Source organism: Hippoglossus hippoglossus, chromosome 12 (genome assembly GCF_009819705.1).
Source record: "Hippoglossus hippoglossus isolate fHipHip1 chromosome 12, fHipHip1.pri, whole genome shotgun sequence".
Taxonomy (NCBI): Eukaryota; Metazoa; Chordata; class Actinopteri; order Pleuronectiformes; family Pleuronectidae; genus Hippoglossus; species Hippoglossus hippoglossus.
In genome coordinates, this window is record NC_047162.1 from 4,601,453 (window position 1) to 4,628,609 (window position 27,157).

At 41.4% G+C, this 27,157-nt stretch overlaps 2 protein-coding genes and 1 long non-coding RNA gene across 4 annotated transcripts; 2 read left to right on the top strand and 1 right to left on the bottom strand.

Moving 5' to 3' along the window:
• Positions 1-610: 610 nt before the first annotated feature.
• On the top strand, positions 611-20,339 carry LOC117771509. Its single transcript, XR_004615604.1, has 3 exons — positions 611-622; positions 17,119-17,131; positions 20,203-20,339. It is a non-coding gene; the product is annotated as an uncharacterized LOC117771509 (long non-coding RNA).
• LOC117771507 (growth arrest-specific protein 1-like) lies at positions 12,323-14,428 on the top strand. Its single transcript, XM_034601945.1, has one exon. The coding sequence runs from the start codon at positions 12,721-12,723 to the stop codon at positions 13,495-13,497; it is 777 nt and encodes a 258-aa protein (XP_034457836.1). The 5' UTR covers positions 12,323-12,720; the 3' UTR covers positions 13,498-14,428.
• Positions 20,340-21,457: 1,118 nt separating the features above from the next.
• Positions 21,458-26,796, bottom strand: c9 (complement component 9). 2 transcript variants are annotated; one of them, XM_034601944.1, is made up of 12 exons: positions 26,638-26,796; positions 26,436-26,526; positions 25,178-25,328; positions 24,952-25,093; positions 24,302-24,440; positions 23,973-24,197; positions 23,625-23,865; positions 23,408-23,527; positions 22,697-22,872; positions 21,971-22,205; positions 21,677-21,867; positions 21,458-21,646 (listed from the first exon to the last, which is right to left on the bottom strand). In XM_034601944.1, exons 1-11 carry the CDS (start codon positions 26,709-26,711, stop codon positions 21,710-21,712), a joined length of 1,752 nt encoding a protein of 583 aa, XP_034457835.1. In that variant the 5' UTR covers positions 26,712-26,796; the 3' UTR covers positions 21,458-21,646; positions 21,677-21,709. The 2 variants fall into 2 exon arrangements, with proteins under 2 accessions (XP_034457835.1, XP_034457834.1); XM_034601943.1 differs by having other exon boundaries at positions 21,599-21,867.
• Positions 26,797-27,157: the final 361 nt, after the last annotated feature.

Genomic DNA, 27,157 nt, shown 5'->3' on the forward strand with positions numbered 1-27,157 from the left:
GGACAGAATTAAAAACGTTAATTTTGTATGATACGATGGAGGACATTAATAGTGTGTTTATTCCATAGACTCCCTATAAAGATAGATGACAGCTCATAACATGACAGCTCCTCAAAAGCAAAGTCAACACGTCTTGGTCGCCACCAGGGGGCCGGTTGCAGTATAGGTCAAAACCCTGCCTCCTCTGCGTTTGAGGAAGGGACATGGGCCAAACTAAAAAAGTCAGAATATTTAAAATAAATTGTAAAAAGTCCACAGACTATCCTGAGGAGCAGATCTAAGAACACAGCAGGAAATTTGCAGAATTCACTGTGAGCATGTGGGTGTGTTGATGTTTCTAACATGAGACAGATGCAAAAATGAAAAAAACTAAACAAAAAGAATACAAATATCTCAGGATGAAAAAGTGGTGCCATACACGTAGAGGACAAGAGCCGACATATCCCCAAATCACTCAAGTCCAAAAGAGTTCCACCACGAAAAAGGTTTTTACTCTTTGGTTATTGGATGGATTAAACAAGCAAGAAATATGATAATGTCTTTTATCTTGCATGTTTAAACTGTACAATAACCAAGAGTAACACAAAAGTGAGCTGTCAGAATTTGGACAGAGCCCGGTTAGGTTTCCAGTCTTTATCCACAACTAAGCTAACCTGTTTCTGGCTCCAGCTTCATATTTAATGGACATATATATATATATATATATATATATATATAAAAGAGGTATTGAGTTTTTTGATTTGACTGTATGCAAGAGAGAATATTATATCTCTCAGAATATTGAACCGTTCATCTGTCTTTGTTGGAACTTGTTGTCCATTTGCAGCTTTCATTTCTCTCAGACTCTGTGTTGACAGATCTGATGGTTTCTAGTATCAGCAGGAAACCCTGACAGGCCTCAGCGGCGGCAGAAAAGTTTCTGCTCTGCCTCTGCGCTAATGAGCCGAAGAAAGTCACTGAGAAAAACCAAAAGATCCAGCAGTGAGCTTGCACACTAGCCTCATTCAATCAATCAAGTTTATTTAGGAAAGCAGTCATTATGGTGCGTAGAACAACAACGTCTGCAAAGACCAGTGTGTGTATCTCTCCCAATATGGTCCTGTAGCTTCCAGCAAAGGAAAACAATAGATCAGAAGTCTGATTGGAAGCTGAATCAGATTTTAATAATGTTGAAACACAATAATAACAACCCAGCTGTGTTGCTCACTGGCTGTGTCACTTGGAAACTTGGCAGCGTGGAGCCGAATGGAATTTTTATTGCTTTTTTACTCACATCTTGGCAATTTAAAGCCTCTTAATGTCAGAATATTGTAAGTCATATGAAAGTTAAATCATGTGAACTGAAAGCAGATGTTTGATCAGACATGGAAGGCTTGGTCGACTTTGAAAGGAGTCCTTTGTATATATAGCAAACGCAAAATAACTTGTGTTGCTCCAGTGTGCTGGATGGAATCCATATTGTCTGGTGTTCACTGAAAACTGAACCACTTTCCTTTTTTTTTATGTGTGTTTGTCAGTGTCAGCACTCAAGGGTCCCGGTGCCCATGAGACTCACAAACACTTACACATTACAGGCGCGCATGTTTATTTCGATTCTGTTCAGACTGTGTATGATTATAGGTTACTGAGTCAATATTTAGATTGTGCAGGAAAAGCAAAACCCAGCCTGTTTATTTCCCCCCTGCTACTGTGTGTGGTGACTGTGCTTGTGCTGCGTGTACATGCGTTTACTCGTGTCTAAAGGATGGAAGAAGAAAAAAAGACGAGATGACGTATCTCAATTTGAATTGGTCTTACTGTAGGAATAACTATTTAAAACTAGAATGGAACTCAGTAGTGCACATACCTCTGCCAAGGCTCAACAGTCACTTATGAAACCACAGTTAACGGTTGAATAAATGTCAGATCTCGCAATCATTCTGAAATTCCTGGTTCCTCCCCCAGATTCATCTTTAATTTCTTTTGGTCATGACCCGGCCTTCCACAAAATTTAATGGAAATTGTCTGAGTAGTTTTTTCGAACATGAATGCAGTTAATATAACAGAGGTAATACGGTGGAAACTATAAGGGCCATTGTTGAGTGTGTTAGGCTGCACTTTATTCTTTGCCATACTTTTCAGGATGGGCATTTCTTTGTTCTGTTTTTCTATCCGCGTCACTTTCTGTCTATTAAATTGTCCTATGTACAACAGAGGCTTGAGACAATGGCAGTATAATTTAGGCAGATAATTGTGAATGTGGATTCATAACATGATGAAATATACCAGATCCTTGTCTCTCTGTTATTTAATTGTGTTTATGTAGCCCTGTCTTATCCTTTTTTTCCTTCTAACAATGACTGGTCAGTACCAGTTGTTTCCTGCTGTCGCCCTTCACCGTGTGTCTGATATCCACCCCATGTCCAGACAGGCTCTGTTTACGTTACACTCTGATGAAGAGTGTTATTGCTGTGTGTCTGTGGTGTGTCTTTGCGGTTGACAGGTTACTCAGTCAACAACCGCCTTGTCCTTGTCAGCCCATCTCAGTGTTTCAGACGCTAGACTTAAAAGAAGATCCCAAAAGGCAACAGGTCTTGATCCTCTTCATGCGCATCCAGAAATGCAGGAAGAAAAATTAAATATCCTGAAACTAAACTAAATCAGTTGGCTCATTATTTTGGTCCGAACTGAAATGTTCTGATTCACCTCAAGGTCCAAGTCGATATAAAAATTGGCCCACAGTGGTGGAACATGTTGATGGAATTTTATGAAATCTGGATCAGACATTCGTGGTCCCCAGAGGAACATTCATACAAACTTTAAAATGGGGAGCTTTTTCTTCAGCACTATAACGTTTTGGTCTCAACAAATGGACTGTTATAAAAAAATTGGTAAAGAAATTATGTCCCCCTCATTCTCTCTTCATCTCTTCACTTTTCCTCTGGTGCCACCATTAGGTTAAAAATGTAATGTATCCACTTTGGTGTGTTGGTATGGTTTGGTCGCTGCAAAACAAATTGCCTTTGCTCTTAGTTGTAATTTTGCTAACATGCTAAATAATAGGATGGTAAACATGGTTGCTGAACATTTAAAAAAATATATATATATCTTAACATGCTGATGGTATCATTTAAGACAAAGCAGCAAAATGGTGTTTTACAGTCGCTTTTCTTTATTAGACAGCAGACAGTAGAGAGTGGACAGGAAACGAGGGGAGAAACCTTCGGATGTCGCAGTTCATCTTAACCAGGGCCACCAGGGCACCAATAAACATCTTATTCTCTGGTGGTCCATCTCCATCTTGTACCAAGTGAAGGAAGATATACGCACGGCTGGACCTGGAGGAGCTGGCACACCATATTTGGTTAGATTTATACGAGCTGTTTCTGTTGCGGCCTCTGAATCTACAGTGATCTCATCCTCTGTCAAGACTGATACATGATTTAGTAGTCGGGGGGGTGTTCTTGATCTGAAACAGAACACAGGAATAAGTTAATTGTAATGAGCACAATTCACGAAAAAAAAGGAAAGGTCTGTAAAACAGCTGATTGTGTGACTGTGGTAAACTGTAGTTCACAAGCAAAAGGTGGACAACTGTTTAGCCATCGACTTCCACAAAAAACAAGACTCTCTGTCTGGCGACCTCAGTAACCTCTATCACCAGCCTTCATATGTGAACTGCACATCTCTTGTTTAAATGATAAGTTCCTCTCAGCGCAGTGACAGTACGCAGACCCGGAGAGCCTCTGTTTAAATTAAACATAAACTCTGTATGCCAGACCACCCTGATGCACCCAGGAGTTCACTCCAAACTCTGTCTCAACCCCTTTCCAAGAAGGATGATTTCCCTCGGTAGTGTTACACACCACAACACCGCAAAAATCCCAAATTCAACCTGACATCTGATTGACTGTTGTAGCATTTGAAAACCCTTTTGTCTTAGACGGGGGGGATTTTAGTAAAGTCTGATGACATCAACTTGGAATGGAAAAAAAAAACATTACTCAAGTTTAGATGAAGAAGAAGTACAATATGTTACACAAAGTTACGTTACTAGGCAAGATTGATGTTTGCAGTGCGCTGAGCTGGTCCTGTAACTTCCTCTAATAGCAGATTTGAAATGTCTCTGGGTTCATGTATGTGTCTGTGCTCTCATTATGTCTAACTATGGTGGATCTAGAATTTTTCAAAGGCCAAAACGGGGCCTCAGTTTACACAGAGGGGCCAATTATATGTCCAACATCCATTAACAATTCCTGATTCAGTAATGTGAACATTTAGGTCATTCCTCGTCTAGTGTTTAGCTCTATAGAATTTAGCTTCGGATATATTTTGGAAATCGTTTATTTTTCAAGCACATTCTGTACTTTAGAAAGCTTAGAAAATTAAAATATATATCTTAACAAACTGTTATTTTTACTGTTAGTATCGTTTGTAGGTGACTATTTTCTTTCAGAATATTGACAGGACAGGGGCACTGTTAGGGCCAATCAGATTTCAGATGGAGCCAGTGCCCCCCTGTCCCCACCCCAGGATCTGCCCCTGGTACTTAGCACCTTTATCGTTTCTCTCTCTCTCTCTCTCTCTCTCTCTCTCTCTCTCTCTCTCTCTCTCTCTCTCTCTCTCTTTATTTGTTGTGGTTAAAATTCAGTCTTTTTGTGGTCTGTATGCATAGAAATGGGAAAACGTCCCCTCAGATGATCTTGATTTATTCTATGGTGTCATGGATGGGGAAAGTTGGACCAGACCACCGCTGCTGCCGCGCCTTACAGAGGGTGGTGTGTTTGGATTAAAAGCATGCATGTGGTTACTGTTATTGAAGACAGTCTCATCCCAGCTCTGACCGCCAGAAGAGAGTCACTATGTCTTTTGCTTGTTGCAGATGTGTATAGTAACGTTTAGCAACAACGACTGTAACCACCAAAACTTGAGGCCTTTTCAGCCACCATAAAAAAAATACAATATAGGATTTTTTGGAGTATGTCTTCATTTGTATTTTTTGCACGAGGGATTTGTCACCCCTTCCGTGTACCCATCTTCCCTAACCCACAGTTCTGCAGTCGTTGGCAACTTGGGCCTCTTTCAAGAGTCAGCCATGCAGACGGATTCATTTTTCAGTGGCATGTATGAGTAATTTAAGTAAATTTAGGGCATTCATCTGTTTTCTAGTTCTCAGAAATCACTCTTAGCCAGTGGCGAATTAAAGTTGGTCATGGCCCCCTAGGCTACTCTTTTTGCGGGGCCCCCTTACTCGTTACACTTTCCCAGAAAAACACTGCAATTTAGTAGCAGCGCTAGAAATATTACACAGCCCCAAAGCACTGAGGTGCACTGAGATACACGCAGAAATTGTTGAAGCCAGAGCTGCCAAAAGCTTTAAGGTTACTAAACCAACAGGTGCAACATAACAGACTGGCAAAAGCGACTCTCCTGGATGACTCTGAATCGGCAGAAACTTGACTAAATGCTCTTTGATGGAACCATCAGGTGAAACAAACCATGTGATGATTGTTAGCTGGTCAGTCTGTGTGTTGAATTGAAAAGTACTTTGCCACTTTTATCTGGCTCATTATCTCTGTGAGGACTCGCTCCCATCAGTTCAATAAATGTTATGTTGTCGATGAGAGGTGTGATGGTTGTCCCTCGCCAGCGTTGCCATATTTTTCTATATGCGCTTTCAAGAAAGGATCAAACTCTCTGATAATGTCCAGCACTCCCATGAAGTTCCCATTATCAGATTGGCCTAAAATGTCACCGTGTCCCCTGAAAGGCAATCCTCACTCCCCTAAAAACTTCACCACCGCAACCGCCCTCTTCAAAACTTTAGTCCAGTATTCACATTCACTGTCAAATTGTGTTTTTAGTTCCGGATCTACACTACCGGCATCAGCACAGTGCATACATTTAGCAGTTAAGAGAGTTTGGTGAATCCAACTTGGATCATTTATGAACTTTAGGACAAGAAAAACGAAAATGTTCTTTTATGAGGCCAGAAAGAGACACATGTTTATCACCTTTATCAACTGTGCATCAGCAACAGCAAAATGCCATGAATCAGTCCACATGATTCACATGTCTTGTCTGACGTTCTATGAAAACTACGACTCAGGGAGCATCTTCAACTCCCCTCTAACGCTGTGATTACTTGGGTAAATGTCAGGGAAGCATTGGGTCATGTCTCATCTTCTGTCTCCTGTAACAGCAGCTACGCTTTAAAGACTGAGCTCGTGTGTCCCACATTGGCAGGACGCCAGAGGGTCTGAATTACAGGATGTACCATTGAAATGTGAAAACTAGCAGCCTCATATCATGCTTCTGCAACTTATACTGTGGGACTGTATGTGTGTATGTGCATGCAGAGTATTATTCCCACAGTAATAAGCAGCCACTTAGCCTAGCTTAGCTTAGCACGGCAGGCTATGATGGAAGGTAAAGAACAGTCTCTCTATTTAGCACTGTTCAAGGCCCATTCACTCCTTTGCCCTACCACTTGCCCCTACCCCTTCATTTTGCTTGTAGTGTTGCCCCATTTCTCTATGTGATGTAGGGGTAGTGGCCATTTAGCCCTTTAAATACCCCTTCAACCGAAGTGTATTCAGGACCCCCCTAAAAAATGCTTTACAAACGGAGGAAGCAAATTAACCACTGCGGGTAAAATGCTCATGAATGCAAGTATGAAAACTTGCTGAATAACCCTGACATTTTTATTTAAACCCAGCGATATATCTTATTTTAATCCAGTAGCAAATGATAATGTAATTAATTTGCTTGTGTTTCAGGAAAATGGATATTCACGCTGTCAGAACAAGCCTGTAAACAGTCTGAGTGAGAGTAATGAGTAAGGTTTGTTACTCCCGTGACCCGTAGTGTGTAGAGTGTGTATTGATCAATAGATTAATCTGTTCCGTCTGTCCTGCAGTTGTCAGATGTGTCACTGTTATAATGTTGGTTGATAACGGTTATTAATGTGAAAAAGTTGATATTGTTTGTCACTGTAATAACGTTGGTTGACTGCTGATGATCCTAGGGAAGATTTTCTAGCCCTCTCCCTTGTGGCTCCCTCCCAGTGAAGGGCACTACATATCTATGGGTAGGGCCAAGGGGGAGGATTTTGGACAGGGCCTAATTAAAAAAAACGAATTCACACTATATCTCATCTGATTAGCCTAAACAAAACCTGAAGAGTAAAATGTTCCTTTTCTTTTCATTCTCTTCCTCTCTGGTGTCTTCTAAAGCCTGAAATTATAAACAATGACGTCTCTGTGCGGAGGTCGTGGTGGCATTTGTGTTTTCCTGAGCAGCTATTTCCTCTTGGAGAGATTCGGGATCACTGTTTGAAGAGGAGAGGTCACATTTCAAACAAAAACTAAACCTCCTGTCTGTCCCAGAGTTGTGTTTTCGTCTGTAGCGGTGCACGATTCCTTCTTTAGACACAGATACTCAGTGGTATCACCTCAGGGGGCGTCGCTTCATTGTCCTCCCCTGCTTTGTACTGAAGGGAAATGACTCTATTATCTTATCCTTACCTGACCAGTGTAATAGAGTACCTCTATACTGAAGGCCTTTGCAACCCTGGGAGGTCTTCATTGTTCCTTATAACTCAGATTTTACTGCAGGTGTCATTAGTCTACCACAGCACCCAATATCAGTTACCCTAATCTGTGATGGCAAAACCAGCGTCTACCTCTCTGTCTGGACTGAGGCCTCCTCTTCCAATCCTTTTAACAGCCCCATCTGCTTTCCTATGAAACCTTATGTGAAACGGTGCATCTTTTCGTAACGTTATCCTAGTCCCTGTCTTAGTATCTGTTCCATCAAATAAACCAAAGGAATCGGAAAGTCTTATTAATGGGAAACCAGTAACAACTGTCTATCGGCTCAACCTCTCATCATACCGTGTTCTAAACTTTTTTTGCTTAGACGATTAAAACTTTGAGTACTTTCAGCTAATTTACAGCCGGAGTGACCCATGTTTGAACCTGTGGCTCTCTAATCCTCTGTGAGAGCAAAGTCAAATCCTTTTCCTGCTGTGGTGTGTGGCTTCCCCCAGAGATGCACATAGTCTCAGAACATGTGGGGCCATCCCAAAACATCTCTGGTGTGACAAAGTTATGGAGCGCTTGCTTGCTTTGAAGACTGAGTGTGTCACAGGCCCTGTTCGGATATGATATTAACATCCATCCTGAGAGAGCCAATCACAAGTGGCCAGCGTTAGGTTTCTCTGTTTACACTTTACATTAAAATGTGTCCTGAATGTGTCTCCTGTAACCTCTTGTGATTGGATCTCAATTCCACAGCTCTATATGCAAATAAGACCGTTGTTTGTAATCACTAAGACCAATAGTCTTATGTTTATGTGTGTCTGTTTGCGAGAAAGAGACAGATAGAGAGAAAGTGGAGGCAGGAGGGACTGAATGAATGAATACCCATAGCTAGGAAGACATATTTTACCAATTTAAGAAAAGTCATCATGTGGTGCTCAGTGTTGATATTGTAGCTACAAATAAAGGAAAATATGGACACTGAGAAAAGTAAAATTCTGTTTACACTGCAGCGGGTTTTAAGACGTCAACTGAGTAGTTGGTACTTTGCATGTGGTCCAGGCTAATATTTGTGTTCGCACAGTGAAAAGAATGTAGCTACATGTGTCCCAGACAACCTCCCAATGTGGTCTGAGTGATCAGATCCTAGGATCCTTCAGTCAAGCGATGGAAACACAAATTTAGGCCTCGTGATGGCAGAGGGAGAAAAAGTCAGGGAAGTCACCACAAGTCAGGATTCATGGTCTGGGAACCAAGAACGTTAGTATAAAACGTTGTGCCAATTCTTCTTGTCAATGTTGAAATATTTAATCACATAAATGAAAACTTTTACCTGCGGGAAATACTCGATGAAAGGTCAGGAGATGAACTACATCATTAAGATTCATCCCCTGGGGATCATGCATCTGAACCAAATTCCATCGCAAGAGATTTAATAGTTAATGTGATATATTTCACTGAAAAACTAAAACCTCCACCTCATGGGGGCATTTAAGGAAAAACAAGGACACCATAGTAATTAAGCTTTATCATCTGGGGATCATGAATACAAATGTGACAATCCACCCAGTAGTTGTTGACTTATCGACCAATATTATGCCACAAGCGTAAATGACCTTTATCCAGTTGATCCGTACTGTTTGATATATCAGTGTTGTTGACTCGATAAATAATAATGGCACTTATATTCATAGTCATGTTAAAGTCAAATTCTTGTTTTCACTAAAGGATTCTTCTATTGTCTGAAAAGAATGGAGAAACACATGAAAAACAGTCATCTGAGAAGTTTCCATTGGCCACAAAGAAATACAAACGTAGGCAGAAAAACATTTGGCAACTTTTGAATATTGACTGCTCCCCCCCTCCTCTGTGTGTGTGTGTGTGTGTGTGTGTGTGTGTGTGTGTGTGTGTGTGTGTGTGTGTGTGTGTGTGTCTGGGCTTGGAAGCACTTGAATACAAAGTTCAGTGAATTGTTCTGGCAGGGCAGCTCGTGTGTAACGACTTCTGACAGCAGTGGAGACAAACTGAAGAGCATGTCTGTCTCTGCACGAGTATTTACAAATACACTCTCGGGAACCACATTCCATTTCTGGAAACTCTATTACATTGGTGAAAGTCGCAATGAACAGCCGCACGAACAGGATGCATATCTGAACGTAAACCCTTTTGAAATTACGACAAGACTGTAAAGGAAACTGTAAAGGCCTCATATTTGCCCCTAGTACAGGCTGAGACATTTGGTATAAAAGGAAAAAAATGCAAGTGATGTATTAGAGTAATTTAAGAGGTCCAGTAAGGGGGGAGAGCAGCTGCCTGCTCCATCATACAGAGCTGCTGGCTCCACTGAATCTGGCTGTTGTTTTTATCTGGCTGACGTCCAGCACTGATGGGATTTTGGTTCTGCTATGCATTATGAAAAGCCCAAATTAAGTGTGGCCAGGGTTTGTGCTTTAGTTTGTCCTCAGTTGTTGAAAAGAAAGCTTTGTACAGACTTGTGTTTCACTGTAATTTTACCGAAAGAAACCCAGACTCTAAGCAAAAAGTACAAAATATGTAGACACAGCAGCCTTATTTATACATATCTCTCTGTTGAGTACTGTCTTTGGTCTCGGCTGACGTCAGCTTCTTTGTAGTTAATGGGGACCATTGACCAGTTCCCCATTTGGGCTTTCTCTACCCACCACTTTGATGTTGCTCTAAATTGAGTCTGCAGTCAGCCTGTTGCTCTGGTATGCCAGCTGTATGAGAGGGAGTGAGGTGGGTGTTTGGTTTGTTTGGCTAAGAAACTCTTCGGCACTTGTCCCGACTCTTCTCTAATCTCTCTAATTGGAATCGGAGGCGTCCGAGGGTCCCCCCCGAGAGCCGCCAGCTCTTTGTTGGGTCATAGCGCGGTGATGTGCCGGGGTCGGGAGAACCAAGTGGTTTTCTTTCTTGGTTCTGTAGCCCTCAAATGATCCATTCTGTGTCCTTCCCTGCTGGCCTCATGCTCGATGTTTGTTTACACGGCGTGCCTGTGATTGCAGTTGCTACTCACACTTCTTTTTCTTGTTAAGTGTTATTGTTGGGAAATAGGAAATACCCTAAACCAAAAGGTAAAGCACTTGGTCATTTTCACACCACAGCTTGCTCACACTTGTAAAAAAAATACCAAACGTGTTAGTGTGAAGGCCTCTGGTACTTTCCCAGCTCCCTATGTGGAGACGATGGCTCTTTCAGCTGGCATGCCTTTATTGGTGTGTGTTAATGTGCCTGTGCAGCGTCGATACGTATGTTGTAGCAGAGCTGGAAGACTTGTTATGTTTCATGGGGGGAAAGTTTTAAAACAGGAGCTCTGCGTGCGTTATAACAGCTGCTGTTGCTCCCTGCAGACAGGAAGACCACACAATCAAGGGTGATGGCTGTGGTTTTAAACTCTTTACGAGCAGAGAATGACAAACACAAATCTGAGATAGCTCAATACTGGACCTCCTCACTCTTCTCATACGATGCAGAAGCATTATACCAAATGGCCTATATATTGGACTTTATATAGCTATTGATTAAAACTATATTGTCATAATTATTAATTGGCATAGGGTATAATCTGTTAGTTAGTTTTCTTTTTTATTCTATATTATACTTTTACATGTTCTCTTGTCTGCCTCATTCTGACTATCTGCTGCTGTAAGAAGTGAATCTCCGCGGTGTTTGATCACTAAAGTTTATCTTATCTCTTATCTTGCTGTTTTATTGCACTGTCTTACTTTGGACCTCATAAATTATTTGGGCTGTTTTTCAAGTCTAGGCCTACTAATAGATATCAGAATTTTCAAATGTGTTATCCCATAAAACCATAATAAGCCAATAAACCACATTGACATTTCAAGCGTTTTTTGCATTGAGGAAATAAAAAAGTAAGGCAGCAGAAATCTCCCTGTTTTCTAACTTTATTTACAAATGTGTGTAAATAATGATGTTGCAGTGATACATAAACAGTCATTCAGATACATAAGTAAAACAGTACATACAATATGTCAAATGATTATATTTAATATAATACAAAGGAGATAAAAGAAAAGTAAAATGGGAAACACTTTCTTATAGCTCATTGAAAAGTTCATTGGACATTTGGACAGTTTTGTTACTTTTTTAGTGTCTATACATTTTCTATAGTCTTGATATTTTCTTTAAATTCGCTTATAAATCCTGTGAATTTGTTTACCATCTGCATTCATGGATGTAAGAATCATGAAGTGTATAATGACGTCAGTGTTATAATTCTCATCTTTAAAATGTGTAATAATAATTTGAACAGTCAAGAATAGATTCACACAATATACAATCCTTCAATCCAGTCTGGAAAGTAATTGAATGGATACGATGGTAAAATGATTACGTCAACGATTCTGTATCATCGTTTTAAATGTTACATTTGTTTTCAGTATCAATCAAATTTGGAGAGATATAGATTAGTTGGATATTTATTGGGTTCAACTTTGATGTGCACTTCTTATGTGTAATCTTATTGGCTAACCTACAGAACTATAGCCTCTGCCAGTTCAATAGACTGTCCCCAAAAGCCTTTCTAATTCTACTATCACTAAATACATATTTTGATTGTTGCATTTAGTGTTTAGGACATCAACACCACTCATCATCAGGAGCCACTCTATTCTACTTGATGGGGATAAACCATCAGGAGGAAATCTCCCTGTTATACCTCAGTTTAAAAACAGTAGCTTGCGTCACTGGCCTCGTGTGACGAGCGAATCACAACAGTGTGACGGACCAATGGGACGTGGTGGTTGCAGTAATCGTCCCATCACTACGCAGCCCTCATCACAAAGCGGCGGGGCTCAGGGTAAGGAGGAGGAGGAGGAGGAGTGCGGCAGGGAGCGGATGAGTGACTTCGGGACACTTCTGGAGGACTTACAAGTCGTTGCGTCTTTTTTTGCGGACATGTTGAAGTTTGGAACAAGTTTGCTCGTCTTTGTGGTTTCTTAACGACACATAGACGACCTGAAGCGAGCGGACCTGAACATGACCGGCTCCGTGCAGCCCTCCTCGATGAGCTGCTGCTCACTTTGTGGCGCCTCGGTCGCTCCGAGCCACCAACTGAGACATGATAACAGTCCAGGAGAAACGCGGTTTTTACGCAGCGTCGTGGAGTTACAGAAGTCCATATGAAGTTGGACCGTGTTGATATTCATTCTTCCTGGAAATGGCAGGTCGTGCCATTTTGATGGAGCGGGCAGCGGTGTTGATCTGCAGCGTGTTCATCCTGACCGTCGGTCTCTGTGTCGGATCTCCCAGCCACAGCCGCCGGCTGGTCTGCTGGAAAGCCATCCTCAAATGCCACGGAGAGCCGGAGTGCCATTACGCGTATGACCAGTACCTCTACGCCTGCGCTTCTGTCCTCAACGGGCAGCGCAAGAAGTGCCCCAGCCACTGCATATCCTCCCTGATCCAGCTCAACCTCACCCAGAGCGGTCCGGCTCTGGAGGACTGCGACTGCGCCCTGGACCCGGTGTGCCGGGGCACCAAGCAAGCCATCGAGCCGTGCCTGCCCCGGACCAGCACCCTGGGCTGCACCGAGGCCCGGCGGCAGTGCGAGACGGACCCGGCCTGCAGCTCCGCCATGAGGGACTATTTATTTCACTGTCGGAAACTTTTCGGAGGGGAGAGGTGCACGGACGGCTGCCGCAGGGTGATCGCCAACATGCGCTCCATATCCAAGGCGCAGCAGCTGGACACATGCGTGTGCGACGGCGCGGAGAGGAACATCTGCGAGTACATAAAGGTCAGCATGGAAACTTTCTGCTACGACCCCGACGACAGGTTCGCGGGAAGCGGCTTCTCGGACACTGAGGACGATTCAGAGGACGATTACACGGACCAGGGGGATTATCAATATGTGGAAAACTCCGGCGACTCCACACCGTGTCGGAGTGTGCTGCGAGTCCTGACCACCATCTTGGTTTTAACCACATTATTGTGAAAAGCTGCTGCCATCCATCCAGGGCAACTATACAGTCAGTGGTGTTGTTCTTCGTGAAGTCAACTCACCTCTCTGGCTTCTGCTTTGTTGGAACCAGACACTTTTGTCAATAAACTTAAAACAAGGTTGTTCAATTCTACATATCTGCTCAAATTTATATAATTCAAGACATTTGCTGTTTTAAGTGTCAGAATCATGCAAGATGACAGTTTGTGGGTTATAGCACAAGAAGCCTTGTTGTATTATCAGCTGCAAATTCAAAAATGTTAGTCATCTTGTAAAGTTGGAGGAGCCTATTTTTGTATGTAGTCAATATAAGGATATATTGTACAGTATATTGTGTAAAATTATTTTTGGTCAAAAGTGTTTGTATATGTGATTTAAGATTTGCACTGTAGGCGAAGAGCCGAGTCCCAGCCTTACTGCATTATAACCACAGAGGGAGGGGGAAATGATTTGTGTAAAAGTGCCTAAAAGTCTTAATGTTGGTTTTTTATTCACCATTAAGTGACCGGCTGTGAAAGCAGCTCTCTCCACAACCCATTCATTAAATAACCAAAGGTGACGTGCAGCCAGTAAAACCCTGTGGATATCTTCCATCTGGATAAAAGAAGCTCTTGAGGGGCATTGACTTGACCTTGTAAACATTGGTGTTTGCAGAAGGTATTATCTGTTTGTTCCTGGAAACTGTTCAAACGTGAGAGAAAGGTATAAACTCCTCCTCTCGGGGATTTGCAGCCCAAATGGAGCCCAGAAGCTTTTGGTAACTTTCTTTATCTTCACCCTGTGTGTCTGTTAGAAGTCGTCACTCAGACACACTGAGAGAAAAAGAAGACGCCTGTGTTCTTGTGAGCTGAGATGTTATGTGGCCCATTATGAAGACACTCCTCTGAATGTACGTGCACATTAAATAAATAAGTTTTAAAATCATTTAAAACTTTTAATCTGTCTTGATTCCTTTTTAAAAATCCAAACTTCACCGTTTTGGGTTAATGTCAGTTCATTTACACACACTTTAGTGTTTGATGTGTTTAGCTACTTCTTAAAATAATTATTTACCATGTGTCATTGAAACTCCAGCAATTTCAGAGCCTTACAGTGGTTTTCAACATATTTGCATGCAGCAGCCTTATTTTTGTATCTGTTCCATGTGTGCCAGTGTGCATGTTAAACATCTGGCAAGAGTCCTTACCCACAATGACTCGTTGGCTACATCCATCAAATATGTTTTCATTTTAAAACAGCAATTTAAATCTTCTCATCAAGTATTCTCATCCACATGAGCGTCATAGCTCTGCAGAAAATCCCCGTCCATATTAACCCACCTATATCATGGGACCAATCATGTAGACTGGATATGTGCGTAAACAGGAAGCAGATTGCCTATACTCTGCAGTTGGTTGCTTGGTTACAGAAAATATTGCAAAATGAGAAACAACAAAATGAAAAGTAAGATGAGGGATTCATTTTCTCGGACTGGCGATTGGGTGGAACCGAAACTGACAGTGTGTGTTTACAAAAAATGTTATTCATTCCAATAAGAACTAATCAGAGAGTGAATGTGGGTGACTGAGTCATCGCTGTAAAATGTAGTAGCGTGGATGTAGCCTTTGAGTCACAGTTCCTCTGATATTCTTGGTTGGTCGATTTACCTACATTACCTAAGTGCTCGTACTACTCAGAACAGGTAATAGTCCTCGGGGGAACTCAAAATCCAATGTTACCCACTTGAAATGTTATAATTCACCAGATTAAGGGCTCAGTAGGTTCACCGTGGCTGTTATAATATGTTTGGTTATTCCAACAAGCAGTACAGGCCTTGCTTAGTGGTGACAGCGTGTGGTTGTCAAGAAAAATCAACTGTTACACATTTCATTGAGGTTTTTTGTAACACTTGTATGATTTGTAACAGCAGTGATACTGTAGGGAACATGTGTTTATTTACATGTTATGAGTCAGTCGGCTCTAACCCCCAAAAAAAACAGCACAAAAAATGGTGTCCACTCCTTCATTTGTGATAATGGGTCTTGAAAGCATTGATGGCAGCCATATTGCTTTTCAAGGCAAAGCGATGGGCCCTCCAGCCCATTGATTGGAAGAGAAGTCGAGTGGCACCTCTATTATGGAGATGCAAAACACACAATGGTGCTGCGGCACAATGTGGGGGCACTTCATTCACACTGTTCCTCTGTCCCCCTCTTCAGGGAGTGGGGGAGTGCGGGAGGAGGCGGCCGTCCACGAGGAGGACGGAGTTATGTGAGAAAGTTCAGGTTTATTGCTTCATCTCATATTCTCTCCACAACTTTCATTTGTGCAACATGGTAGCTCTTTGGTATCTGTATGTCTAGTCGTGTTATCTTCTCCCTGAGGCTGTCAGGATAACTCACTTCATCGTAGTTTGGCTTTCGGTTTTGACTTGACTCTGAAAAACCAACAGGCTTAAAAAGAACGACCCCGAATAATAAATCCTACGATGACAGTGAATGTTAGAAAAACCGACAAACGAAGTGATGTGATGAAGCCATTTCTGGGCCCTTTGTTGTGAGAAGCAAAATAGCCTGCCACTGTCCCTTTAAGAGAGAAGGCCTCTGCTCCAGCCATTAATAATTGTAATGCCTTTTTATTATTGTTAGGGATAATGAAGGGATGAGAGTCATATGGGGGCCCCAGACCATACTTTACCCTGAAATGTTTTCAATTAAGTTTTGGCACCAGAGAAAAAAAGGAATGTTGTGTGTTTTTTTCATGCTGAAATAGAAAAGAGACAACTGGGGCTTTTGGTGCCGGGACTAGAAGCTCATTAAAATTGCCTCATCATAACTCACTCTGTTGCTGGGCCGACCTCCCCTCTGTCACGCCTGAATCCTCCGTCCTCGGCTGTGACTTAAACTTTAGACAATATAAAATCAGACCAGTGATGTTCTCACTTAAATATTTTTTAATTAACTACTGGTGTAAAGTAACAAACTTAATCACCGTCTTAAGCTCAACATAAATGTTTGGGGTGCAAAATTATCTTGTCAGACACTGCTCCTCAGTTCCATTGGCATCACAGGCAACAAAATAACTCCCTTCCTCTCAAAGTCCCAGTGGAACGTTGCAAGACATTTTTAAAACAGCTCGGCCACCAGACCGACTTATTCTTGGTGAGGACATTTGGAAACTCCCGCTCCTGATATATAGAGAACTGCTTCTAATTCAGTTCTGCTCATGTGAACCCAAAGAGACGTGCAGGGTGAACAGAGAGGACACAGTTAGATTTACAGGATGAAAGCAAACAAATTTTCTCCACAACCTGATATATATATATATATACTGACATACAGCTTAGAGAAACATGTAACTCGGTCAGAAGGCCACTTTCATCCAAACAGCAGAATAGTAATGTCTTAAATTATGCCGATGTTGTGATGTGTGATCTTAGCTTTTGATTTCTCTAGCTGCACTCATTCCGAAAGCTAAAACAATCAACTGATTTATCTATTTTACCATCATTGATGTTTCTTTGAGTTTTTGTCAAGGAAATATCAAATCTTTGCTGATCCCGTTTTTCTAAGGCCACATCCACATTATTACGTTTTCTTTTGAAAACGCATGAACTCTTTAGAGTTGCAAAAACAGAAGAGCATTTTCCGTTTTTATTTTATAGATGAAATGGTCAGTCCACTTATCGAAAAAAAACTACCTGAAAAAACATTTGACAATAATTTTGTTGCAGCTCTACTATATCTTAATTGGGCAAATGCACCTGTTGGCAGCAGTAAAGGAGAACTTTACCATATATTTGGATCTGTGTCATTCATTAAAACTAAATGCCTTAAAGTGATAGTATATAACAAGACTAAAAACATAATAACACTGAATTTTCTTTTAACTTTCCAAAATGTTCCTTGCTCATGTTAAGTGAAGTGCTTCTCTGACGCGGTAGTAAAAGAGGAGTCACATAAAGTCCAAAAAATGACAAAATATCTATAGTCATTTTTTTTTACTTTACATTTATGTCTATAGGTATAAACTAATATTATCTATCCACCCAGCTGCTTGCCTCATCACACCAAATGAGGCTGTTGCAGCAAAACATCCAAGTGTAAAATTCAGTCAGGGTGTCTTTTGTTGCTGATACATTTTTCTTTTCTTTTCTAAAGGGAGGATTGTGTTACTACTGTTTTCAAAAGCAAAATAGTTCCTTATCACGTCACTAGATTGGGTGTCCACAGTTCAGGTTTGACTATAAGTAAACAAACTTGAGCAAGAGCAAAGTGCAATGTATGAACCCCAGAGACTCACAATAATTGGAAGGTTGGGGGTTGGATTTGAAGTGGGTATTTGTATCCCCAGCTTTAGAGAGGTGGGAAAGGTGGAGGAGGGGCTGATTTATGATTGGGGGTTAATGGGGGAAGGGTCTGGTTTGGGAGAAGGGCTGCGCTGGGCCTGAATGTCAGGGATTTCAAGGCTGTCTGATTAATGATGCAAAGAGGGGAATACTTAATCGGCCAATCAGAGCAGGTTCTCTCTATCTGCAAAGCCTGGACAGCGATTGTCCTTTAGTGGCCTCCTCTGTTTCCCCCCTGCAGGCCAACCAAAGAGCAGTGGTGCACAGTTTTCATGGAGTGAGAGACGAGGAGGAGGAGGAGGAGGAGGAGAAGGAGGACACAAAACATAGCTGACGAGGGGCATAACTTCATTTCCACGGTGCTGGGACAGCTGTGTGGAGTAATCTGCCGTGGCAGCCCTCTGAAACTTCAATGCCTTTAGTGACCCGGGGAAGTGGGGAGGGGGCAGCTCCTACTGTGAGCAGGCATTTAGTAGTGCGAAGGGGCTCCTTTCACACCCTTCTAAGGGCTTTTGTTAACAAAAATATCCCTTACCTCTTCCTCGCTGAAAGCAGGGACTATATGTTTATGAGATGAGGCGACAATGGGCTGCACTTTGAAAGCAAACGCAGTTTCCTACAGACTGTGAGAAACAAGTCTCAAAGTGAGGAATTCTAGGACTTAAGTTATTACTCAGTGGAATGAACTGCATTTTCTCTATTTATGTTTCTCGTAACGTGCTTCATTAAAGTGTGAATAGCTTATCTTTTAATACTTTGAAGGCAGAAACAAATAAAGATGAAGTAATGTGCAATCTAGGTTGGTTCTACTAAGCACATATAGGGTAAAATATTTATTTTGGATTGTAGATTTTCAAATTGATTTAGGCTGAAATGGAAAATGTGCTCTCTCTGTGCTACTATTTAAATTAGAACCTGTTATATGCCAGCATCTTGAGTTTCAGGCAGATTTAGCCTTCAAATCTCCCCTTGTTCCTCAGTTGAGTGTGAGCTAATATTAGTAAAAAGACAATCAGGCAGTCAATCGATGAAGAGGGGTTCATTATTTCGCGCTAACTGTTCCGTTGAAGGCTGGAGGAAGAACAAAACATTTTAGGCTAAGATAATGGCCCGAGCCTGGGTTTCTTTCTGGAGTGAATGGGGTCTCCCCAGAGCTCAATAAGGTTCCAAAGTTTTACTCCATTATGCTGACATCCCAAAGGCCAGGGGCCACCACCCCCAGTGGTTACTTCTCAAGCATGCATTTATCACCCCCCACAACACACACACATGCATCTGTAGGACTTCAACTCCACGCTATTTAAGAGGTGTTGTTCCCAGAAAACTTGCTGAAAGAGGAATAAGTGATAAATGAATCAGAATGACCAAAACTGATGAGGTCATTTTAAACTATTGTTTATTGAAAATAGTTAATTTAACAAAGCCCAACTCAATACTACACACTATACAAAGACCCTACATTTCAGTCCTGGCGTGCTATATGTTACTATCCTCTCAGTCTTTCTTTTAATAAAGTCTGTTGAGGATTTTTTAAATCCATCCACTCATCCATACTGCTTATCCTACAGGGTTGGGGGTGTGGGCAAATCCAGCAGACTTTGGTGAAAGGCGGGGGGATTTTATTTTATATTAAAGATCACAAAGAATTCATAGTCTCATATAACATAGGTAAAATGTCACATTTTTTATATCATGGACATTTCCTCTTTAGTCCCAAATACTGTGCCAGGCTGTAGTAGTAGTAGTAGTAGTAAACTGGCTGCTGGGTCACTTACTGCTGTTTACTTTACGGGGCCTCCTCTGACACAAGGATCTGCAGTCATGCCTGCAGTGTTGGTGCTAAATGACTGAGTCTAAGTCCGAGAGCAAACACAAAATCAAAGGCTATTAAGCTGAGCAAATATGCCAGGCAGCCTTTTTGCCCATTGTGATGGCAAATCAATGAGCATTAGAGCAAATACCCAGTGGTAAGTATTCTTACCAGTAATGATTAGAAGAGGTTAGACACACTTCTACAAAAAGAGAAGAAATCAATATGACAAGAAAGAAAAGATCAAGTGGGTTGTAGCACAGGACGAGGATGAACAGCCCTTTGGAGACCCGTCTTTAAAGCTGCTTTCAGACCAGCACTAAGGTCCAGAACTTTTCCTGAAACTTTTAAGTGTGAATCAGTGGCTGCAGACACACACAATGTCTGAGTGAGCCCATGTAAGAATAGCAGGAGATTATCTGGAGATTTCACCACGAGCAAGTGGGCGTGTTGATGACGATTCCAACACACGACTGACGCAGAAGTGAACCCCAAAAGAAACCAAATAATTCAGAATGACAAATACCCATCATACCAATCTACATGCAACCATTACATGTAGAAGAGGCAAAGTGAAAATGAAAAGTGTTGTAATGGCAGCGTGACAGCGAGCCGTCATGCAAATTAATATGATGCATTATTTATGATGAATCAGGAATAATTAACTTTAGCAATATTTCCTACTTTGCCTTCTCTTTTCAAAAGCCTATGTATTATTTACAATGTGTGCTGCCATGTTACACGGCCCATTCACCAGTAGAGGGAGCACAAAGTTCTACAGAAAGCAACAATCTGCATATTATATATTATTATTTTCAATGTCTGAGTTCCAGACTTCCAAAAGTGTCTTTCTGTTCCCATATTTCCCCAGATACACCATATATTCAAACTGTTGTCGCATTTATGAGTAACATGTGTTTTAACACACGTACATGTGTGAAGGAGCTTTCAGCAACACCCAACAAAGGGAAACAGATAAACTGTCTTCATATAATGTGATCTTTATGTCGAGTTTACGTCTAACACCTTAATCTCTGATCTCTGTCCTCCAGTTATCCACTTCTCCCTCCACCCAGTCGGCGTCTGCTCATCTGGTTCTTGTTTGCACGGCACAGCCAGATGGAATGTGTCTGTGCTTTTAAAGATGAGTTATTAGCCCATTAATACACACTGCAGCCTGCACCATGTTCAGAGAGCTGCAGCTGAAAGACACACAGTTTTGTTTCGGCGTGAAAAAGCCAAAGTTTTAATGGATCTAGGTCTTAGTCTGATTAATGAGTGATCAGGACACACTGTTTTCTTTCTGTCCAGGTTACTGTGGAGTGTAAAAGCCAGCGCTGAATCTTGAATGAAAAAGAGAAATTGCTCTTAAATTCATTTATTGTATTATTATTGAGCCATGAAGTTGCTAAATATACTGAAGTGGGAAGAGCTTAAATGACACAGGAACTGAAATCAGCACTTTTATTAAATTTGTGTCATTTGTACTAAAAACAGACAGCTTGTGTTTTTAAGTTGACTGGATCATCTAGTTTGATTGTTTTTTCAAACCAATCCACGTGTGAACATATTTACAACTTATATTGTATACTGAAACTTCACATTCAAATCACAAAAGAACATGAACCCTATCTACAAATAACAAAAACAGCATTATATGAACTGCATTATCTATTAACAACCTCAAGGCGGTACTGTTCTCCAAATTCTCCTTAGAGAGAGAGTGAGTGTGTGTGTGTGTGTGTGTGTGTGTGTGTGTGTGTGTGTGAGTGAGTGAGTGAGTGAGTGAGTATGTGTGTGTGTGTGTGTGTGTGTGTGTGTGTGTGTGTGTTGCTGTACTTATATGTGTGTGGGGTCCATTTTCAGGATAGACCCTGCAGAGTGAGGAGATTTTTGCAAAGTGAAGATATTTTGTGTGAGGTTTAAGACTTGATTTTAGGGTTAGAGTTGTGTGTGTGTGTGTGTGTGTGTGTGTGTGTGTGTGTGTGTGTGTGTGTGTGTGTGTGTGTGTGTGTGTGTGTGTGTGTGTGTGTGTTTTAGAGATAGTGAGAAACTGATCATCTTTCTGTTCAGCAGAATTCGTCACTGTTGGTGTCGCCCCTGCACACAGCTCCCACGAGCCCGTCTGTGTTGCAGCCGCGGGTCCTGGCGCGTTTCCCTCCGTTACAACCGGACCAGGCCGACCAGCACGACCAGTTACCTTCCTGATTAACAGTTGGTCTCGTACCTGCAAAAACATTTTCCAAATCAACTCAGAAGAAGAAAAAGCTTTATGAGTGGCCTTGTTGGTATGTTGGCACACTGAATGCTTTGATTTATCCTCTTCTTACCTGGGTGTTGAGCTTTATCGCCCTTGAAATTCTGGCAGCTCATGCCCTCAAACAGGTGAGGGCACAGACACATGCACTTTCCATCGAGCAGAGCGAGGGTACCTCCGTTATGGCAGGGCTTACACTTGCACACGTTATACTCTGCTACATACTCTGCTGTGGCCTGCTTCAGGTTTGCTATCCTGGAGTTAGCACCAGGCATTTCCAATGGGATCAACATGTAGATGGGCTCTGGCTGCCAAAAACAACAGAATATGGGCTTTAGTTCACTTGCCATTACACTGTGACAGAAAAAAAAACATATTACATCAACACAAAATTGTATGATTTTAATAAGACTTAAGGCGTTTTCAGCCATGAACTCCGGAGAATTGGTTCACTAGAAGCTCTGTGAAGCACAGGTTTGAGCTAAATGCTAATACCATGCAGACTTCCTATAATTTTGACCATGTATTTAGAAGAAAAGTTTTTACCTCAATGAGGAAAAGTGAGTCAACCCAGAGCTTTACAAATGATCTCTGAGCAGGACATGACTATCTGAATTCAATGTTATGGAATTCTTAGCTGTTGGGAAATTTCAATAAAAACCTCAAATATGAGTTTCATCAAAGTCATTACGATCCATCCTCTGGAAACCAAGAATACGTGTTTCCCTCTGGACCAAAGCGGTGGACAGACACAACACTGTCATCATTGCATGACAGTTTGCCGATCAACGGTTCCTACCTCACTGTTGAGCAGCGCTGGGGCCTCAGCGACGGTCCGTGCCCAGTTCTGATACGTAGCGAGGTCCATCACCCCATCCTGGTTTAATTTAGCTCTCATAGTGACTGCACTTTCTAGAGTGCCTCCTTTGACTGATGTCATCACCTTGTCCACCACTGCTTTTCCATGAATACTTCCTGTGTGCCAGGAGCAGAGCAACTTTTAGTGACTTGGAACTATTGATACATTTGTGTAAAACTGTACATAAACTCGTCACAGTGTCTGTGTCCTCTGAGGAAAGTAGATTTTTACAAGTCTTTCTTCTAACCAGCGTACCAAAGTTATAAAATTCCATCTTTGTGTTTCTCCTGACAGATATTTTTTGCTGGGTCAGGGTTAGGGTCTATCATGGGACACAGCAAAAGCTTCAGCGAGATAAAACCAAAGTACCAAACCCTACACACAGTCATCTACATTATACCCATAACATTTTTCCAACTCAGACACTATTGAAGCCTTGCATTAATCTTGTTTCAACTTTACAACAGGGCCTGTGGATTTCATAGGGTTATTTTGCTAAGGCATTGTTTCATACCAATGTGGACAGGAGGAATGATTACGAGATTTTTCTTTTTACAGTGTACATATGGTCTGCAAGTATTGTACTAAAACAGGCTTGAAAATCCTATGCTGTAATCCAGCGTGTAATCGTGAGGAACAGGGGAAGCAGACCTTCTTCTTTCTTAGTCACGTCATCACACTTGTCTCTGTTAACGTTTCCTTTTGTATCTTCTCCAAAATCTGCTGAGATGCCTATTTTGACGCACTCTTGAATCGTTCTCTCCGTCAGATCTGCAAGGATTAAAAAAAGTAAAGACGAGCACTTATCACATTTTTATCACTTTATCAAGTACATAAAAATGAGCTGAGGATTTGAAAACACGCTTACTTTTTGCCTTGATGGTGTCCTGGTTGAGGACATAGATCAACTCGTATTCGCCGCCAGACCTCCCGTTTTTTGTGTAGTGGGTTCCGTAGTCTTCCATGAAGGCAAAGTAAATACCCTTCTCATACTCCAAGGGTAAAGACTCGACGTGCGCAAGGAATTCATCGGCCACTTTGAAGTCACGAGAGCGCAGCCTGTAGGTGCTCAGCTGTACTCGGCCTTTCACCCGCATGAAGCTCTTGTTCTGAGCGTGTAGGACAGAGTTATTCGTGAATAAAGCATTGTGTCCTTCCCTAGTTTGGTTACTGGTGCTGAACTGCTATAAACTGCTCTGTGAATTATTTCATTTACCTTAATGGTGCTGTACTCTGTGACCTCCTTTATCATAGTTTTCTTCTCGTAGTTGTAATCTAACTTCACCTTGGTGGATTGCGATTGGGACATGGACTCCTCACTCGCACTGAATTTGAAGGAAAGTCCAGCATCCAATTTCACCGTCATCTCTTTCAGTATTTCCCTCAGAAGGCTGTGTGTGTCTTCGTAGATTTCCCTAGAAACAGTCTCCTCAGCCAGAGTCTGGAAAAACAGTTTTAGAACCATCACTGCCATTATATTCATCACCATTTAAAGCACATAGATGTAGTTAATACATCCTCATAGGAAAAATAGTTGCGGCTCACCTGATAGTCCAGCACACCAACATTCCATGGAAGCCTGTCATACTGCTGAGTGTTTGGATTCCTCACTACTTGACATCTTCCGTTGAAGTTGTCATTGTTGAAGGGGTTCATACGAGGATCTGCACCCAAGATGTTGATTCTGGATTATGGACAGAACAGCCACTTTCAGACAGTTTAAGTTTGAGGAGCACACATTCTTCTACTTGTACTCAAAGGAATAGTTCGAATTTTTACCTCCGCTAAGGAAGTTATGTTTTCACCCCTGTCTGCTTTTTTTTAAGCAAGATTATGCAAAAACTATTTGTCAGATTACCATTAAAATGTGTGGATGTGGTATAGGTCAGGAAAGAACCCATACAATTGTGGTACAGATCCAGATCAGAGATTTTTTCACATTGTTTTTCAACATTTTCCTTGATATGTCTTAATAATTAATGGATCTCAATGAAAAAGTAACTCATGTTAAGGGGACAAATATTTATGATTATGTACAATTTGTTGCCAATCAGAATAAAAATCTGGATCTCATGTATTGAATGTGGTCTCATAATGGGACTGTCCACCGAGTTCCAATCTAGTAGAGAAATTCATATATCTTCTTTTATTAACTGATTCTTGCTAGATCCTAAATATCAATAACTCACTCTTACCCGTATCCTGCAGTTCTGCCTTGCTCATTGTTTTCAACGACCCTCGTCCCACATGGTTTGCGAACAGGATCACAGTCCTCATCTGATCCATCCTCACAGTCATAGTCTCCATTGCACATTAGTCTCTTGTTAATGCAAGGACCTGTTGAGATGAGATCAGATGGGGGTTAAATTGATGCGGTCTAATATAACAAAGAGAGATCTACTGTAGGTAGAGTACAAGTACCTGTCTCACACTGGAACTCTGAGTCCAAGCACTGAGGGGGCGGTGGTCGAGCACATTTAGTATCTGTTGTACATTGCTCCCTGTCCCCGAGTGAACCCTGGCACGACTCACCTCCGAACTGGCCAAACACTTCGACGGTTCGAGAACGTCTCTGTGGCGTTGAGAGAAGAATGGTTTGAAATATGAAGGGTCATTGACAAACTGTATAACAGATGTTGTAAACGTTGATTTTATGCATTTCCTATTTTTGATCATTGTTACAGGTTTTGTACAAAGGGCCCAGAGAAAACACTATGGGTTGGTTTTTCTTTAGCTTCTCGTCCAGACAGTGAGGGGAATCTTGCTGGCAGAAGGACTGAAGTATTTTCTGAAGATGGATGACGTCTTAAGCAAAGTATTTATTCTCAATTCCAGATGTATCAGGGAGACCAGGCTGATGAGGTGGACAGAAAGTTAACAAGTTCATAGTTGTATTGCCACGACCAAATCTGACCTGTCCATGCCACGGTGGCCAGACTGGCTACATACCATTAGGCTTTAAGTGGAGCTACTCTATTGGACCAATTAAACCAAATAAACCATTATTGTGTCTTCTCTATCCGTCTCCAAGGAAGTCAGAGTGCCCTCTCACAGGAATATTATTATTTATAGCCTACTTTCATTCAGTTGTTATGTATCTAGCTTATTAACCCAACCTTGGATCCTACGAATACTGCAATAGAGAACAGGGGACTCAGTATTATAACATAAATATGAGGTGGCTTTAGATAACCTTCCTTTAACTTTACTCTATGCTCTGTCATCCTCGGTTAGAGAGGCCCAAAGATAAGACAGACTACGTGAAAGGGAAGAAAACTCTAATATTTAAATACAATTTTATTAAAAATCAAGATTCAAATATAATTTAACCTCATCAAATAACCTCTGGTGTTACTTACTTTTCTCTAGATTTAGCTTCTGCCTTATTTATGTGGCATACCATACAGAAATACTAAGCTGTTAAAACATTAACATTTATTTATTTGTGTTGCTATACTTGACCAGGTTTCCCTTGTCAAAGAGATATTTCTACTCCAATGGCACTAACCTGGTTGAATAAAGGCTAGTAAATAAATAAATAAATAAAAATATTTTTCGGGGGTTAGGGTTAGCCCCTAACCCGTTTGTTACATACTCGCTGGTAGGCTTCTCTTATTACATTAAGTTCAGACTTGAGTTTTGCAATCACTGGCATCAAAAGTGTTTCAAATGATCTCACCCTGGTTTTTGTGCACGGATCACATGCACTCCACTGTGACCAGATACCCCATCTACAATTCACTGCTGGTGGATCAGGAAGCTCCACTGCCCTGGAATACACACATGAGATACAGAGAACTAAGATCCACAGTTCGATTAAAAAACAACATCCTCATATGTCTCATATGTTCAGGCTCAAACGAAGCAGGACATATACATACATTCCTTCTCCAAGAAGTGCCAGAGTCAGACACAGGCCACAGAAGCCCAGCTGGAGGGCGACCTCAGTCCTCATGATGAACCTTTGAAAAGATAAATGGTGTTGAGCGTCTGTTCTCTTTTAAGCTGCTGCTCTGTCAATGATTATCCAACTGTCGAAGGACCACGCTGTTGTCAGGAAAGTCAATAGTTTGGATTTCAGCCACAGTGACATTGAGTCAGTGTTTGGAAGTTCAGTGTTTGTTTGAAGTAAAACGTTTTGCTCATCCAGCCTCTATGTTTTGTTTTTCACAGCGAAGCCTCTTCATAAACTTAATATTACGTAAAAGTGATGATTCATCTGTTATCATTGACCCTGCAAGTTTTTTTAATTTAGATTTATCTGCAGGAAAAAAAGATTTTTTTATTATTAATTACACTGTTTAATACTGTTATACTTCAATGAGTAACACACAAGTGAATTCAGTTTGTTCAAGTTAAAGTTATATTAACACGATTTCTAACCTTAATTTAGAAAAACCC